At 45.3% G+C, this 18080-nt stretch overlaps 1 protein-coding gene across 5 annotated transcripts in view; it reads right to left on the reverse strand.

The window, feature by feature from the left end:
• TTC13 (tetratricopeptide repeat domain 13) overlaps positions 1 to 18080 on the reverse strand; it is a 290777-nt gene that overhangs the window by 195895 nt on the left and 76802 nt on the right. For all 5 annotated transcript variants that reach the window (XR_004538644.1, XM_033935670.1, XM_033935673.1 and 2 more), the window contains 2 exons: positions 13281 to 13391; positions 6696 to 6778 (listed from right to left, as the gene is read on the reverse strand). Coding sequence is in view for 4 of the 5 variants with exons in the window: in XM_033935670.1 (XP_033791561.1) it covers positions 6696 to 6778; positions 13281 to 13391 (194 nt within the window). In the remaining variant the exon portion in view is untranslated. The remainder of the gene's footprint in view (positions 1 to 6695; positions 6779 to 13280; positions 13392 to 18080) is intronic.

Consider the following 18080-nt stretch of genomic DNA (forward strand, 5'->3'; position numbering starts at 1 on the left):
ACAACTCGTTCCCGAGGCAGGGAAGGTTGGCCAACCGGTCCTGCAAGTTCGGATCCATATCCACGATGCGGAGCCACGCTAGGCACCGCAAGGCGACCGCAAAGGCCGAGACTCTAGATGACAATTCAAATGCATCATAGGAGGCCTGGAACATGTGCAGCCGCAGCTGCGCCAGAATATCCACAAACCGGCGAAAATCCACACGGCGCTCGGTAGGCAAATCCGCCTCAAAAGAGGGAAGAGCCTTAACACACCACTTGAGATAGGATGTAAAGGTAAAAGCTGTAATTCAGGACTGTGTTCGCCATCATAGAGTTCTGATAAAGGCGTCTCCCAAATTTGTCCATAGTCCGGCCCTCTCTGCCCGGCAGGACAGCCGCATACACCTTGGACAGATGAGACTTCTTAAGGGTAGACTCTACCACCAAAGACTGGTGGGAAAGCTGAGCCTTTTCAAAACCCTTACAGGGCACCATACAGTATCGAGATTCCATTTTAGATGGAATGGCAGGAATAACATACGGGGTCTCCAAGTTGTGAAAGAAAGTCTGTTGCAACACCGGGTTCAAGGGAAGCCGCAGGGATTCCCGGGGAGAATAGGGAAGCTCCAACTCCTCCTTAGTATACTTGGAATCCGACTGGAGGTCCAAGTTCAATGCCTTCCCCATATCCAGAACAAAATGGGTGAAGGAAGAAGGTCTGCTCTCAGATTGGGTCCCCTGGGGGGGTGGTCGAGCGAGACCACAAGGCAGCAGAAAAGGAGGGGGAAGCCTCCCTGGAATACTGTAGAGGGACATCAGAATCCACCCTCCGGGACGCCGAAGAAGCCCCGCTAAAGGAGCGGGAGGGGGGAGGGAGTCGACAAAAACCTGCTTTTGGAGGTATCCCGGGGTCCGGGCCCTCGAGGCTCCGTAACCCCTCGAGAAGGAGGCAGGATCCCCCGAGGACAGCGCCTTGCGAACAGGAGAGCGCAGCAAACTCGGGTTGGACAAGGTAAGGTCCAAAGCTTTAATGGACCCGGTAGTGCAAGGACCCGGGGATCTACCCCGCCTCGAGGGGGATGCCAGGGGACGCTTCAAGAAATGCCTCGATGGATGCCTCGATCGAGGTCGATCCGAGGGAGAAGCGTGCCTCAAGGGGAGAGGAGAGGAATCCGATGAGGAGAGCCGCCGAGACCGGCGCACCCGTTCCCAAGGAACCTCGACGGGGCGCTCAGGCTGGTCAACAGCGCACAATGTCGAGGCCGGCGCAAGGTGAGCCAACGCCGCGAACAGCTCCGAGGAAATGATCGCCTTCGACACCTCCTCAAACATCGGCACCATGACCATAGAAGGCCGAGTAGGTTCAGCAGTGCATTCCACCGGGGGCGACCTCGAGGAAGAGTATTCCCGTATGGTGGAAGCACGTTTGGAGGATTTCGAGGTTGGTCTCGTCGAGGCCTGTGGGACTACACTCACCGCCTGAATGGCCAGAGACTCCGAAGAAGGCTTCTTCAGTAGATGAACTGAACCTGAAGAAGGAAGAGGGGACTTACCCGGAGCCGTCTTCGAGGCCGACGTTGAGACCGAGGCCAAGACCAGGGTCGAAGCAGGAGCGGTCTCCATGGCAAAGAGCTCCTCAATCCGGGCCCGATGGTGGCGAAGAGCCCGAGGTTGGAGAGTGGCATAGCGAGGACAGGAGTCCGTCGGGTGGTTCGCTCCGAGGCAGAGAATACACCAGCGATGCGAGTCTGTGATTGAAATAACCCGACCGCACTGGGAACACTCTTTAAACCCGGTGAGAGACTGGGACATAAGTCAAAAATATGGCCGCGGCCACGCGAGGCCAGGCAGCCACAACGAACCGGGAGCCCCCGGTCGCTGAAGCAAAACAAAAAATTTGTACGAACATGGAAAAAAGATAAACAAACCGCACAGCGACTCTTGAAGAAAATAAGGAAGCCGCAGTGCTAGAAAGGCACTAAGAGAATGACTAAGAGAAGAGAGACAGGGCTTTCTGGCTCCACAGAAAACTAAGAACTGAAGACCACGAGGAGGGGATGCGCCCTCTAGTGGAGCAGGAAGGCACACATGCGTGGGCAGTGCTAGCAAACTTGAGATCTTCAATCAAGTTTGCTTGAAACACTGTCCGCAACGGGGCTCCGTGGATGATGTCACCCACATGGAGAAAATATGCTGCCTGCTTGTCCTGGGATAATAAAAAATACTTTCACTTTTATAGCAGAGGGGGGTGTGGTAGGTGTGGAAAACGTGGCAGCACTGATCGGTTAGTGCATGAGCCCTTACCACCTACAAAATGGGTATCAGCATATGCTCACACAGTAACCTGTTTTAATGGATGCATGCAAATGGCAGCACTAACGCAAGGCCATTAATTAAAAACAAAACAAAAAAAAAACGGGAACTTGGCCAACTTTTAAGGAGTATCCTTAAGCTGCGTGCTTGGTCTTTTGCAGTTATGGAAGTTGATTCCCATAGGAGAGAGGGGTGGGTGCAGTACTCTTTGCAGATCCAGAGAAGTTTGTTTTCCCAGCTCTGACCATTTCTGACCTGGGACCCGGGCTATCTGGGAACCCATACCACCAGAGAGACTAGGGGAGGCTAAGCCCATAGCTTCTATTTCTTTCTCTCGTACTGTGCTGCATATAGAACATGGGAAGTTCTTGGTTGGCCAGCCATCGCAAATCTGGCATGAATCCAGAGTATTCTGGCCTAAAGAGGCCATCTAACCTGATTTTTGAGGCAGATTGAGGCTTTTATTCAAAAATCGGGAAATCCAAGATTGCCACTGCAATAGCAATTTTGGCCCTAAAATCGGTCTGTATGAGCTACACTGGGAGTCAAAAACCAAGTGATTTTAGGGGTGGGGGAACCTGGCTCTTACCCCAGAACGCCACATTTGGAGACTCTCCTCCATTTTCTTTTATGGGCCATTACCCCTGTACTAATTGTGCCCTGCTTTGTGCTGGGAGCTGCCTAGGCTGACACTGTAGCCAGCTGAAGGGGAGAACCTCTGCTTCAGGCAAGCCTGGAAACCAGACTGCTTGCTTCCTCCAACTGTCTCTCAATTCCTCACTGAACATGTGCCAGGGGAAGGAAACAGAGTCAGCTCTGATCTCGGAGAACCGCCACTGAGCTGTTCATCCTATGCTCAAGCTCACTATGGACTGAACCTGGGGCAAGCCTTGCTCTCAAGGGGACCGGTCCCTGTGCTCCCTAACTATTAATGCAGACTGGCCAAGTAGATGCCCTGCAATGCAGACTGCACACTGAGCTGAGGGTTTCGACATATCTTGAACGATGACACCTAGATCTTTTTCTTGGGTAGTGACTCCTAATGTGGAACCCTGCTATAGTTTGGGATCCTTTTTCCCACATGCATCACTTTGCACTTAACATAAGAACATAAGAATTGCCGCTGCTGGGTCAGACCAGTGGTCCATCGTGCCCGTCAGTCCACTCACACGGCAGCCCTTAGGTCATAGACCAGTGCCCTAACTTGACACTTGCTCACATTAAACATAATCTGCCATTTTGAAGCTCAGTCTCACAAGGTCCTCTTCCAATTTTTCACCATCCTCTTGTGATTTAATAACTTTTGAACAACTTTGTGTCATCAGCAAATTTAATTCTCACTAGCTATTCCCATCTCTAAATCATTGATAAATATAGTAAAACCTTGATTTACGAGCATAATTCGTTCCAAAAGCATGCTTGTAATCCAAAGCCCTCGTACATCAAAGCAAATTTCTCCATAGGAAATAATGGAAACTCAGATGATTTGTTCCACAACCTAAAACTTTAATACAAAATACTATACATACCTGTATTGCAAGACCTCGCTCATTTAGAACAGTCACTACACTCTTGCAGCATCAGAGAGAAGAATCATCATCTCAGATGTGATGTGTGTATACTGTATGTACTTGTATTGCAAGACATTGCTTATATATCAAGTTAAAATTTAATAAAATGTTTTGCTTGTCTTGCAAAACAAACAAAGAAAAAACTGCAGATAAGGGTACAAGATGCAGGCTAGGTTTATTAAATCAAATATATATTGCGGCTAATGTCATAATCTTTATACAAACCAGGGGACTCAACACAGTTCGTATTTCAGCTAACACTCCATCAACTGAGTGCCCTTGGGATGGATCCCAAAGTGAAGGGACTGGGTCAAGAACTGGTTGAGTGGAAGACGACAGAGGGTCGCGATCAATGAAGATTGCTCTGAGGACAGGGATGTTACCAGTGGTTTGCCTCAAGGTTCTGTTCTTGGGCCTGTTCTTTTTAACATTTTTATAGAAATGATATCGCAGAAGGGTCATCGGGTAAAATTTGCCTCTTTGGAGATATCAACAAAATCTGCAATAGAGCAGACACGCCGGATGGTGTGAACAACGTGAAGAAAGACCTGGCGAAGCTTGAAGAATGGTCTGAAATTTGGCAGCTAAAATTTCATGCTAAGAAATGCAAGGTCATGCATTTGGGTTGCAAAAACCAGAGGGAACGGTACATAAGAACATAAGCAGTGCCTCTGCTGGGTCAGACCAGGGGTCCATCTTGCCCAGCAGTCCGCTCAGACGGCGGCCCATCAGGTCCAGGACCTGTATAGTGATCCTCTACCTATACCCTTCTATCCCTTTTTTCTTCAGGAATTCATCCAATCCCTTCTTGAACCCGATACCGTACCCTGTTCTATCACACCCTCTGGAAGTGCATTCCAGGCATCCACCACCCTTTGGGTGAAGAACTTCCTAGCATTGGTTCTGAATCTGTCCCCTCTTAATTTTTCCGAATACCCTCTTGTTCTTGTAGTTTTCAAAGGTTTGAAGAATCTGTCACTCTCCACTTTCTCTATGCCCTTCATGATCTTGTAAGTCTCTATCATGTCCCCTCTAAGCCTCCGTTTTTCCAGTTGGGGTGACTATTATGTGCTCCCTGTTTTTAGGAAACTGATCATTAGCTAACATGTAGCTTAATCATTCAAAGACTTGTTTTTGAAAAGATTCTTTATTATTTAATTTAAAACACTTGCAGCCCGCATATCAACCATCTATGCGGATAACAACGATACATACAAAATTAAAAGAAAACATTACATAAATAATAAAATAGAACATATCAGATTATTAAAATAACAGCATACAATAAACAACTTACACATAGGCCTTAAAATAAAAAGCCAAGCAATTACAAGATTATAAATTAACCAAATTTGAAAAGGCAAGTTGAAAAAAATAGGTTTTCAAACTTTTCCGAAATGCCAAAAAAAATAAGAGGTCAGACGGATAGAATCTGAAACCGAGTTCCATAGTAAAGGTCTGGCTACTTGGAACATACATGATTGATTTGCAACTTTGGTGACAGAACAAAGAGTGTGAACAGCCAAAAAGCTCTGTCTTGTGATTTCAAAGAATGAAAAGGCACATAAGTCTGCAAAAGAGAAGCAATCACCTTGGGCGATAGAGCCTGGACAGATTTGTATACCAAGGTTAGAAGTTTAAATTGTATTCTCCAAACAACTGGCAAAGTTCAGCTAGCACCAGTGTAACATGAGAATAACGGGGCAATCTAGCTATTACGCTGGCAGCAGTATTTTGAGCCACCTGAAGCGCTCCGAGTGTAGTCTTCGGCAAGCCGCAAAAAAGAAAATTACAATAGTCTAGATGTGGCAAAACTCTGCATAACCAGTCTAAAGTTCGTAGCTGACAGCAAATCCTGTAGTTTTAACACCATCCTTATTTTAAAGAAAACAGTTTTGACTACTGAGGCAATGGGGCTGCAAAATTTTAATGAGGTATCAAGGATTACTCCCAAACTCTTAATTGCTTGCTGTATTAAGATGGTAACCCCAGCATACACAAAATTAACCGGAGCTCCTTCAAAACCAGTGGAGGAAAGCTATAAAATCTTAGTCTTTTGAGACATTGAGGCAAACACAGTTCATAGTCATCCATTGTTGAATCTTATCCATATAATGTGACAATAACTGGAAGCCCTGTATGCAATCTGCTGGGGAAAAAACTGCAGATCGTCCATATAGATGCGATATTGCAGACCAAAGTCTGCAAACAACTTCCCAATAGGTGCCAGGAATAGATTAAATAACATTGCACATAATTAAGAGCCCTGAGGTACTCTGCAATTCAATGGAAAAAAACGGCAATTGATTATTTCCATTAAGCACACAAAAGGATCTATCACTCAAAAAAAGATTGGATACTTTAAGAATAGTAGGGGGACAGAGGATCCAGAAAGCAGTAGGAGTTCAGAATCTATATAGAAAATAAATACAGGTAAAATAGACTCAAGCTTTATAAAAAAGTTGGGGAAGAGTGTGGCACAGTGGTTAATGCTACAGCCTCAGCACCCTGAGGTTGTGGGTTCAAACCCATGCTGTTCCTCATGACCCTGGGCAAGTCACTTAATCCCCCCATTGCCCTAAGTACATTAGACATGTAAACTTAAATGAATGAATAAATTAGCATTTGTTGATGGGGAACATTAACCATGTTATTTTTACAAGGGAAAAGAATCAAATGAGAGCAGTCATTTCCTGAAGTCTCACTGTGGGGGCTGGACAAAACTGAATATGGCTGGACAAAACTGAATGTGGCTGGTGGACCACAAGTTCCCCACATCTGCAGTGAATGCTAACACACCAGTATAAATAGCAATTCATGATATCCTCACCTATATGCTTGTCCAAGACTTTTATATGCATCTATAAAGTCAGCTTTCTGTTTCAGAGCTTCTTTGAATGATTCAATAGCTTCCTATATAAAAAGAAACAAAAAAAGTTTACATTTTTGAACATCATTTATTATCTATGATAGTATAGTTATTGTGTAAGTTTGAGCCATGGCTTAGAACAATAGGACCTATAACTGCATCTTGATATTTGCACATAAATCTCTAGAGACTAGGATATACATCAATTCTAGATAATGTGAAGTGCACCCTTGACATGAGTAAAATCGCATTCTGTTGGATGGAGAACTCTCCATGCATTTACAAGTTCTAAAGTGTCACATATCAAAGGTATACCTTTTGCATTATCTATAACCTCCCCTCCTTGGTTATAAGTCTTATCCACGTCTGGGTCCATCTCTTAAAATCCCCTGCAACAATCATGGGTGAATTATCATAGATCTGTAAATCTGTTTAGAGCAGACACTTGGGGCAAAAAAGATTACAAAGCACAATTGGTTAACATGCTATTGTGAAATGAGCTATAATCTAGCACCTTTCTGTATAGCACAGTTACTTACTGTAACAGGTGTTATCCAGGGACAGCAGGCAGATATTCTCTACATGTGGGTGACGTCACCGATGGAGCCCACTAGCAGACGTTTTCGCAAGCAGACTTGCTTGAAGACCTTCAAGCTTGTGCATGCCCCTCCCGTCCAGTCTAAGGCATGCGTGTCCTCAGTTCAGATAGCTTGCAAAGAAGCCAACCACGGGGAGGTGGGTGGGTTGCGAGAATATCTGCCTGCTGTCCCTGGATAACACCTGTTACAGTAAGTAACTGTGCTTTATCCCAGGACAAGCAGGCAGCATATTCTCTACATGTGGGAGACCTCCAAGCTAACCAGAATGGGATGGAGGGAGAGTTGGCAATTTAGGAGAACAGGTTTTGTAGAATGGACTGGCCAAAATGGCCATCACACCTGGAAAAGGCATCCAGACAGTAGTGTGAGGTAAACGTATGAACCGAGGACCAAGTGGCAGCCTTACAGATTTCCTCAAGTGGAGTTGAGCGGAGGAAAGCAACAGACACCGCCATCGCTCTGACCTTGTGGCCAGTGACTCAACCTGGGAGGGAGACACCAGCCTGAGTGTAACAAAAAGAGATACAAGCGGCCAACCAGTTAGAAATGGTCCACTTAGAAATAGAACGACCCAAGCGATTAGGATCGAAGGAGATGAACATCTGGGGAGCAGTACGATGAGGAGCGGTGCGCTTCAAGTAGAAGGCCAGCGCATGCTTACAATCAAGAGAATGCAGGGCCACTTCTCCAGGGTGAGAATGGGGCTTCGAAAAAAACACAGGGAGAACAATGGATCAGTTGATGTGAAACTCAGAAACAACCTTAGGCAAGAACCTAGGATGGGTACGGAGAACCACCTTATCATGATGGAAGACAGTGAAAGGAGGGTCCGCTACCAAGGCTTGAAGCTCACTGACTCGACGGGCAGAAGTGAGAGTGATAAGAAACATAACCTTCCAAGTAAGAAACTTTAAGTGAGCCCGCGCCAGCGGCTCGAATGGGGGTTTCATTAAGCGAGCAAGGACCACGTTAAGATCCCAAACCACAGGAGGAGGCTTGAGGGGCGGATGAACGTGGAGAAGGCCCTTCATGAAGCGAGAAACCATAGGATGAACAGAGATAGGCTTCCCGTCAATCGGCTGATGAAAAGCAGCAATGGCACTAAGGTGAACTCGAACCGAGGAGGACTTATCTGGACCAACAGCGCCAGATAAGTGTAACAGATAATCCAGGCAGCAGATAAGGAGGCAGAAAATGGCTCCTGCTGTCGAGAAGCACACCAGGAAGAAAAACGGGTCCACTTCTGATGGTAACATTGGCGGGTGGACTCCTTCCAAGACGCCTCCAGGATATCCAGCACAGGCTGGGAGAACTGGAACGAGGAACCAAGTCGTTAAGTGTAGAGACTGCAGGTTGGGATAAAGCAGAGAACCCCAACTCTGCGTAAGCAGTGAAGGAAAAACAGGCAGAAGAAGAGGCTCCCCGGAACTGAGTTGTAACAGGAGGGAGAACCATGGCTGTCGGGGCCACCGAGGAGCTATCAGAATCATGGTGGCACTCGAAGACTTGAGCATGACGAGAGTTTTCAGAATTAGAGGGAAGGAAGGGAACACATACAGAAATAGGTTCGTCCAGTCCAGCAGGAAAGTATCCGCCTTGAGTCTGAGCGGGGTGTAGACCCTGGAGCAGAAGCGGGGTAACTTGTGATTGTGGGGGGACGTGAACAGATCGACGTCCGGAGTCCCCCAACAAGCAAATACCTGACGCAGGGTCAAGGAATGGATGGACCATTCGTGAGGCTGCAGAAGACGACTCAACTTGTCCGCCAGACAATTGTGCTGGCCCTGAATGTAGATCGCTCGAAAGAATATGTTGCGACGGATGGCCCAGTCCCAGAGCCGCATCACCTCCTGGCACAGGGACAGGGACCCCGTTCACCAGTGTTTGTTGATATAATACATGGCGACCTGGTTGTCCATGCAGACCAGCACCACTCGGTCGCGAAGCAGGTGACAAAAAGCCTTCAGGACGACGAAGCTCGCTCGAAGCTCCAGCAGATTGATGTGACAAAGTCGGTCGGCACTGGACCAAAGACCCTGAGTGCAAAGACTGTCCAGATGAGCCCCCCAGGCGTAGGCCGATGGGTCCGTAGTCAGGACCTTCTGCGGATGAGGGACATGAAACAGAAAACCTCTGGAAAGATTGGAAGAGAGCATCCACCAATGGAGAGACTGCCTCAACAAAGGAGTCACGACAATGAGTCGAGAGACAGGGTCTCGATCCTGGTTCCATTGGGATTACAACAGTAGGCTACAAATAAAATAAGAGCAACTAAGTAAAATGCAAGCTTAAATCAAAATAACAACTTAAAAGCAGTTTGTGAACAGAAACAGGCAAGTGCTGTAGTGCAGTGAGATGGTTTGATTCGTCGCTCACAGAACTTCGTGGCGAGAGGACGCTTTGATGGGCTGTATCCGTAGGGGTTTTGTCAGCAGAAAACCTGAAGTAATAATGCCACTGTACAGATCCATGGTGAGACCTCATCTCGAGTATTGTGTTCAATTCTGGAGACCACACTACCGAAAAGATGTGTTGAGAATTGAGTCGGTTCAGCGAATGGCTACCAGGATGGTTTTGGGGCTCGGGGATCTCACGTATGAAGAAAGGTTAAAAAAACTGCGGATGTACTCACTGGAGGTGCGAAGACAGAGAGGAGACATGATTGAAACCTTTAAGTATATTACTGGGCGTATAGTGGTGAAAGATGATATCTTCAGTCTTACAGGGCCCTCGGTAACCAGAGGACACTCGCTGAAAATCAGGGGAGGGAAATTTCAGGGTGATGCTAGGAAATACTTCTTCACCGAAAGGGTGGTCGATCATTGGAACGAGCTGCCTCAGCGGGTGATTGAGGCCAGCAGCGTGTTAGATTTCAAGAGAAAATGGGATATTCATGTGGGATCTGTAGGAGAGTAAGTATCAGGGAGTGGGTCATTGGTATGGGCAGACTCGATGGGCTATGGCCCTTTTCTGCCGTCAATTTCTATGTTTCTATGTTTCTATGTTTGATCAACCAGTCGTCGAGGTAGGGAAACACCTGCAGGCTGCGGAGACGCAGGGCCGCAGCAACCACCACTAGACATTTTGGGCCTGATTCTCCAAAGTACGTCCCGATTTTAGGCAGCTGTAGGTGTCCTACAGCTGTCTAATCAGCCAATCGGGATGCATGTTTTTTAAAAAATGCTCCACAGGCAGGCCGCCTTTATTGAAGGCGCCTCCAGGAGCCTAGGGAGACCCGCAAGACGCCTAAGCTCGCCTAAGGGCCTTAGGCGGGCCTTAGGCGAACCTAGGCGGCCCTACGAGTCTCCCTATTAGAGGAAGAGAAGCTTAAAATGTAGGCCAGCAAAATGCTGGTCTACATTGTAAGTAGACGCGGCCGCTATACTTATGGCAGCAAGGGATCTCCCTGCTGCAATAAGTATAGCGGTCACAGTCGCGGCCGCCTGTTCCATCGCCGACAGGAGGATGCCTAGTCCTCTTGCCGGAACCCCCCATGGAACCCCCCTCCCCCCTAACTGGTAATCGCGGGCAGGAGGATGCCCAATCCTCCTGCCGGAAAGCCCGACGACACCCCCCCACCCCCAAAACTAACCTCCCTCCCCCAACTAACCTTTACATGTTGGTCGGCTGGACGGGTCTTGCTGCTGTCCAGCCGACGGGCCCGCCTCATGGAAATGAGATGGGCCTGCCCCTTCCCGGCCCATCCCCGCTATATCTAAGGCCTGATTGGCCCAGGCTCTAGAAGCCTGGACCAATCAGGCCTTAGGCATAGCGGATCTGCCCATCCCTACTAATCCTAAGGCCTGATTGACCCAGTTTGTCCATGATGGTTTGCAGTTGCTTGTCCAACGACAATATAATCGCTCCTTTTACTTCTGATACTATTTCAGTCAACCATGCAGAACTCACGGACGAGCCGTGTGGGCCTTCCTCTTTGGCCATCTTAGAATTCACGCGTTTCCCCTTCTCTTTGTCTTTCTGAGGGGCTTTTGCTGCCATAGCAAGCATTCCGCTGTCGAACCATTGAGGAAATAAACCTGGGTCATGTCAGGTGCAAGATATTTGATGAAAGGCTACAAATTAAAGCTAAATTGTGTTGTCGTAAGAAGGGCCCAGGAGCTTGAAGCAAACATCTGCTCTCTAGCTTAGCATCACATGACCCCTCCAGAACTTCCTTTCAACTGAAAGGGACTCACCTCCAGTGCATTTATACCATACAGCAAGCTTCGATAAATTTTCATTAACTCTAGGAACCAACCAAAAAACTTAGTGAGTGAGACCTCTCTCTCAAACTTAGAACCATCAGAAAGTACTTCAGTGCAACCTCATTCCGCTTACTGGTGCAATACTCCATTCTAAGCTTACTCAAGTTTCAAGTTTCAAGTTTATTTGGATTTGATTAATCGCTTTATCTTAATTCAAAGCGATGTACAACTCAAAAATTACTCGACTACTATAACATCATTTATCTGGGGTCTTTCAAAAAAAACCATCCAAAGACTCCGAATCATCCAAAATTCAGCAACCCGATTGATCTTTGGGTTAAAAAAAATGGGAACACAAAACTCCCTACTACCAAAAACTCCACTGGCTGCCCCTGGAAGCAAGAGTGCTATTCAAATTTGCCCGTCTCTGTTTCAAATCCACTCTTGGTTCGGCCCCCATGTACTTGATTCCCCATTTTAACTTAGATTGCCCATCCAGACCCACACGCAGAGTACATCTGTTCAACCATCCAACACTAAAGGCCTGCCATTACAAAAGATACCTGAACAGAAGAACACTTGCCTTCCAAGCAGGTCAACTGAATGACTGGCTGTATAATATTATCACGCACTCCTCTTCCTACCTAAGTTTCAGAAAATTAGTAAAAACAAACTTGTTTAACCGATTTGTAACCTAAGACCCTTAAGCCTTATCTCTTCAACTCTAACTGAATTGTTTCCCAAGATCTCTCATGCCTTACCTCTGTATCCTACTCACCTGTATTTTGATGATTTTACATTGTACCTATATTCGCTGATTGTCTAGCCCTTCTTTGTTGTAAACCGCCTCGAACTACCACGGTTTTGGCGGTATATAAGAATAAAATTATTATTATTATTACCCCTCCAAGGTTGTCACCAGTGAAGTTGGGGGTGGGGGAATATACCTTCCCAGATCAGCAGTAGCTCTTTTAGAAACCAATTTAATTAAGGCTCTTTTCCTTCCAGTGTCTGTGGGCAAAGAAACTTTACGTCCCTTAAGGTACCTCTGAAAATCACTGGCAGAAGCCAACAAATTTCCCTTCGCAATGCATGCTGTCAGCTGTGTGCAAGTACCCCCTTTATAGGTAAAGCAAAGGGGCAATTGCTTCTCTGTTTCAAGAATTTTCACCATGGCCTGGGCCCCACGTCTCTCCTCTCATCCTCTAGAAGTCTTCACCCAATCTCTCTCTCTCTTAGCCCATCCTTCCAAGCCTTTACCCAATCTTTCTCATTCATACCTCCTCCCTAGCTTTTCCCTGTTTTTTTTTGCTCACACCTCCTCCACTGCAGCCTTCGCCCAGTCTTTTGTACTTGCTTATTCTCGTGTCTGTCACTTCCAAGCAACTAATATATTTGGGAGTCTGTTATCTATTCCCCTTACCTTGCTATTTTCAGAGCTGACTTGTAACAGCATCCCCCTCCATATCAGAACCATGATTCGGCTTGCTATGAGCCAGGTAGTGCAGGAAATTTGGCTAGACTTGTGGTTTCAAGGCCTAGGAAACTTGAAACTATTAGACATCCCAAACTTTCTACCATCAATCGTGGTGCATAACTGGGAGATGCACTATTTTTGAGGTAGCTCTGCAAAAGAACATTCAAATCATAGGTGCCAGGATGCAATTTCTAGGAACCATTGTGACTAGATTTGTCAAGACCTGCCACAGAAGAATTTAAGTCTCCATCACAGCATTACTTACTTTTAGCAGTCCACGATGGAAGAAAGTTAAACCTTTGTATAATATGGCTACAGGTTGATTTTTGTTCAGCTCCAAAGAGTGCTCAAAATCTTCATGTGCTGTTGCATAGTCCTGTAAAGCAAGAAATAGTTTTGATAGGAAAGTTCTCTCTTATCATTAACAAAGAACATGAAACCTGCAGCAAATCTTGCATGATTTTTGCTTCTGATAAAAATGGGAATTTTTGCTTTAAGGATGGACAAGTAGTTGCAATGGCATGAGCCAAGTATACTGCCAACTACATGTAGCCACAGCCTGCAGTTTCCTACAGCTGCTCAGACGCAGAATCAACAGGAAAAGAGGTTAGATAATTCCATCACTTTTTTTTTTTTTTTTTAGCAAATCTGCACAAACATTTGAATTTTTGAATATTAAAATGTATTTTACAAAATAAAAATAATCATTTTCTAGTATTCAATATGTAGATCTCTCTCATGCATATTCATTATGGATATCCTGAAACCTGACCCCCAGATCCTCTAACCAACGCCCATGTTGTTGGCAGCCGCCTTAAAAGCGCCTGCCAATCACACATCAATCACACAACAGTGCCGATTAGAGAATTGCACCCTGAATTGTAGGCAAACCCTTTCATTTCATTTCAGCCCTATCTTTGTCGGGGAATCCTGAAATTAGAGCACAACTTGCCATCAGTTGATCATGGCAAGGAAATTTCCCCAATCAGCTGAGCCATTAGGACTCCCTGAAACTGCGGTATCATGGAGGCCTGCCAGCTCAGCTGATCAGGGATTCCCCTGCCTCATCAGCTATTGCCAAGCTGCAGTCTAGTTTCAGGATCTCCCAGGAAAGATAAGCAGCTGAAATGTAAGCCAAGGTTTTCTGGGCCTATATTTCAGCCTCTTATCTTTGCGCGAATAGCACCTAACTAGGCACTTTAGGCTGCCTAACGCCACTTCCTGAGTTGACCTTGTCTACTTTGGCATTCGACAATCTATAGTGCCTACATCGGTGCAATTCCAGCGCTGGTAGGTGCCTCAACCTTGCTGTTTTTTTGCCATTTCTAATAGTATTTTTCAATTAATTTAGGCATTGGAAGGGTGCCTACTGGCACCTAAGTCTAGGTGCTGGTTTTAGAATTCTCCCCCCCCTTCCCGAATGTCTAAAAACGTGTTTCTAGCAAAAGGTTGGGAAACCACTGCATTCATCAACTGAGTCAGTACTGTGCTGAAGTTCAAGACAAAGCAGGAGGTCTGATGGAGTTTGTTTCAAACCTACTCCAGATACATTAGGGTATTCAAGTAGTTTTTGCGAGACAGAAAGAGAGGTGTAAGGCCAAGAGCCTTTTCCTCACATCACACAGCAGTCCATTTCCATTTAAAACCAAAGGCATGATGTCTTTCCTAGACGCCAAGATTTGAGAACTCTATCAGGTAGATTCAAGAAAACTGAATATTAAAACCTCCAAAATCCAGGCTATAAGAGATAAAGATCCTATGTTGGGATGTAATAAAATTCTGAATCTACATGATCTAGGTAGGGGAAAGTCCTAACAGGATTACATCTCAACCAAGGAAGCCTGCGCATATCAAAGTCTCTCGGTATTTTCTGAGATTCAGAAGCATCTTGGACACTAGGGATATTGGGAGAAACACACAGAGAAGCCTCTTTTTTCTCCTAACCTAGGAGGAAGGTATCTGAAGCTAATTTTCTTTATGTCCCTATCCTTGGAAGCAAACCAAACTATTGTGTGCATTCCCCACTCACAGTCTCTTATTTACTACCCACCTGTCCAGGGATCATCCATGTGGTTGCAACCATGTTTTTCCAACAGGATATTGTCTCTGCCCAGTAGGTGATTCTGAGAGGCATCCCATGAGAGATGGCCCAGTTTAACATCCTGACAGTTTCCTTCCTGCTTGTTCATATACAACAAACTACCTAATTGACTGAATAGAAAACAACTCTTTTGGACAACTAGCCTCCAAAGAAGCAAGGATGTGTGTCACCCAAAATTTGGCATGGGCAACAGGCCATGCTTTCCCTAATAATCATGTGTGCTTGTAGAGTGGAGAGATCATAAAACAAGGAGACAAGTGCTTTAAATAAACCAATCCCTAAATGTTGCTTAACATCACCCCAAATGATCACTGCTGCCACCAGCCTGAGCTGAAAATGCTGCATTCTGCTCCTTCCCCTGTGGCTGTGATCCATTGCTTTTAGCCTGGCCTAGAAATGTGGGTCCCTGCTCCCTCCTTATAGCCATGATCACTGTCAGTGCTGCTTGCAAGGAAGAGGTGGCCTAAGGCAGGGGTAGGCAATTCCAGTTCTCAAGAGCCGGAGCCAGGTCAGGTTTTCAGGATATCCACAATAAATATGTATGAGATGGATCTGCATGCACTGCCTCCTTGAGATGCAAATCTATCTCATGCATATTTATTGTGGATATCCTGAAAATCTGACCTGGCTCCGGCTCTCGAGGACCGGAATTGCCTACCCCTGGCCTATGGAAATCCCTCCCACTATGATCATTGGGTAGAAAGGGTGAGTTATAAAAGAAGGAATGGTAGTGTTGAAAGAGGGGTGGAGAGAAAGAGAGAGAGGATACACATATGGATGGGATACATGAGTTATATAGATGGAATAAGTTTGGTGCAGTGGCATGGCTACAGAACGGGAACCCTAGGATAGTAAATACCCCAGAGAAATTCCTGGTATCTGCGCTGAGACACAGGAATTATTGGTACTAGAAGACAAGACATGTTTTCAATTATCGCCCCCTACCTTATGGAATGCTATACCTCAGTACATTAGAGACATAAAGGACCTCATTTCTTTTAAAAGAGCTTTAAAAACATATTTCTTCAAGGAAGCTTTTAACATATGAATCTCAGATTTACAAATTTTTATTTTTTAACTCTAGGTTTAGTATCCCATAATTTTACTTTTTTCCCTTCCCTGAGTTATTTTTCCCTTAAATGTATATTTTCCTCTACAAATATATTGTAACTTTCCCCCTCTACCCTCTTGTTTCATGTGTATTAACCCAGTATGTTTTGTTTTTAATTTAAAGGTCAGTGTATTTGTATTTCTATTTTACTTGAATTGTACATCGCTTAGGTATTTAATAAGCGATTTATCAAGCACTAATAAAACTTGGAAACTTAGGAAGAGAGAAAATAGTTTTTGTTGATGCAGTCTGAGGTACTGCTGCATGATTCAGGGAAAATTTTTCAATTCAGTTTGCCTTGTTGAATTGATATTTTTGATTCGATTCGCTTTCAGTGACATAGCTTTTTAAGTTTAAACATTTTATTTAACCAAGGCAAAATCATGTCAAAGATAGGAACATCCAATCTATAACATAGCTTTAAAATTAGCTAGAAACATGGGATTAAATGAATTGCATATTGCAGTTCTTATTTAGAAAGTATATATCAAGATTTAACTTTCAAATCTCTGGACACACTGAACATGTGTTTGCACTCCAAATGTCTTAGTCTCTTCCTGCACCACCATGTCCAACATTCCTCCCTTTTTCATCCCTTTCCATCTGTCCCACCTCTCTCCACCACAACATCCAATATTTCTCCCTCCCTCTCCACCACCACCATGTCCAACAATTCTCCCTTTTCTTCCTTTCCCCATGTGCACCATCTCTTTCCCATATGTTTAATGTACATATGTTCAATCATTCTCCCTTTCAAGTTTATTAAAATTTGATGGTTCGCCTATTAAATCTAAACGAATTACATAATAAAAGAATTATAGTATAGAACAATAAAACAAGTTATTTTACATTAACAATTTTCAAGGGGCTACGACAGGTTGACAATACAGACGAACTGAGAAACATTAGGAAAGAACATTAGGGAATAAAAGTTACAAATTATAGTTTCCTCAAGGGAAGAAAGGGGTATGATGTGGGTAGGAACAAACGAGTAGGTTGGGGAAGATGTGTGAGAAAGTATTGATTGTTTACATGTACTCCGAAAAGTTGTTCTAAAGGTTAAATGAAGATTTGAAGAGATAGGTTTTTAGATTAGTTTTAAATAAATTAAGGTCTTTGATGTTTCTGATATATAGGGGGAGGGTATTCCAGATAAGAGGAGCCATAACTGAGAAGATGTCATGGCGTCTGGTTCCTATTATTTTCAATGAGGGGACCATTAATAGACCTTGAGTATTGGACCGAAGTGAACGTTTTGAAGTATGAGGGATTAGGAGCCGATCTATAAACTGTGGCTCGTTAGTATCTTCCTTCCCCCACTGGCATCATCTCCCTTCCCACCACCCTACCTGTGCAGCATTCCCTTTCTCTCCCTTCGCAACCCCCAGCCCATGCATCTATCTTCCCCTGCCTTCCCAACCCCTACCAAACTATGCTGCATCTCCTCCTCAGCCCATGCCACATCTGGACTTCCCTCCCCTCCCCAGTCAATGCAGCATCTGTTCTTCCCTGCCTTCCCAATCCCCCAGCCCATTAAGCATCTGTCCTTCCATGCCTGTCCAATCCCCCTAGCCTGTGAATTTGTCCTTCCCTCCCTTCCCAATCCCTTAAGCATCCATCCTGAAGGGCTATCTGAATCACTGTCCTTCCCTGCCTTCACAACAGCCTTCCAAGCCCATGCAGCATCTGTCCTTCCCTACCTTCCCAGCACCCCCAGCCTGTGTAACATATGTTCTTCCCTCCATTCCCAACCCCAACCCCCCCCTCAGCAGGATCCTGTAGCATGACCTCTCTCCAGCTCTCGACTCCCCCATCTACTACCTCCACGGCAGCTGTAATTTTAAACCTTTGGT

Source organism: Geotrypetes seraphini, chromosome 3 (genome assembly GCF_902459505.1).
Source record: "Geotrypetes seraphini chromosome 3, aGeoSer1.1, whole genome shotgun sequence".
In the NCBI taxonomy this organism is placed as follows: Eukaryota; Metazoa; Chordata; class Amphibia; order Gymnophiona; family Dermophiidae; genus Geotrypetes; species Geotrypetes seraphini.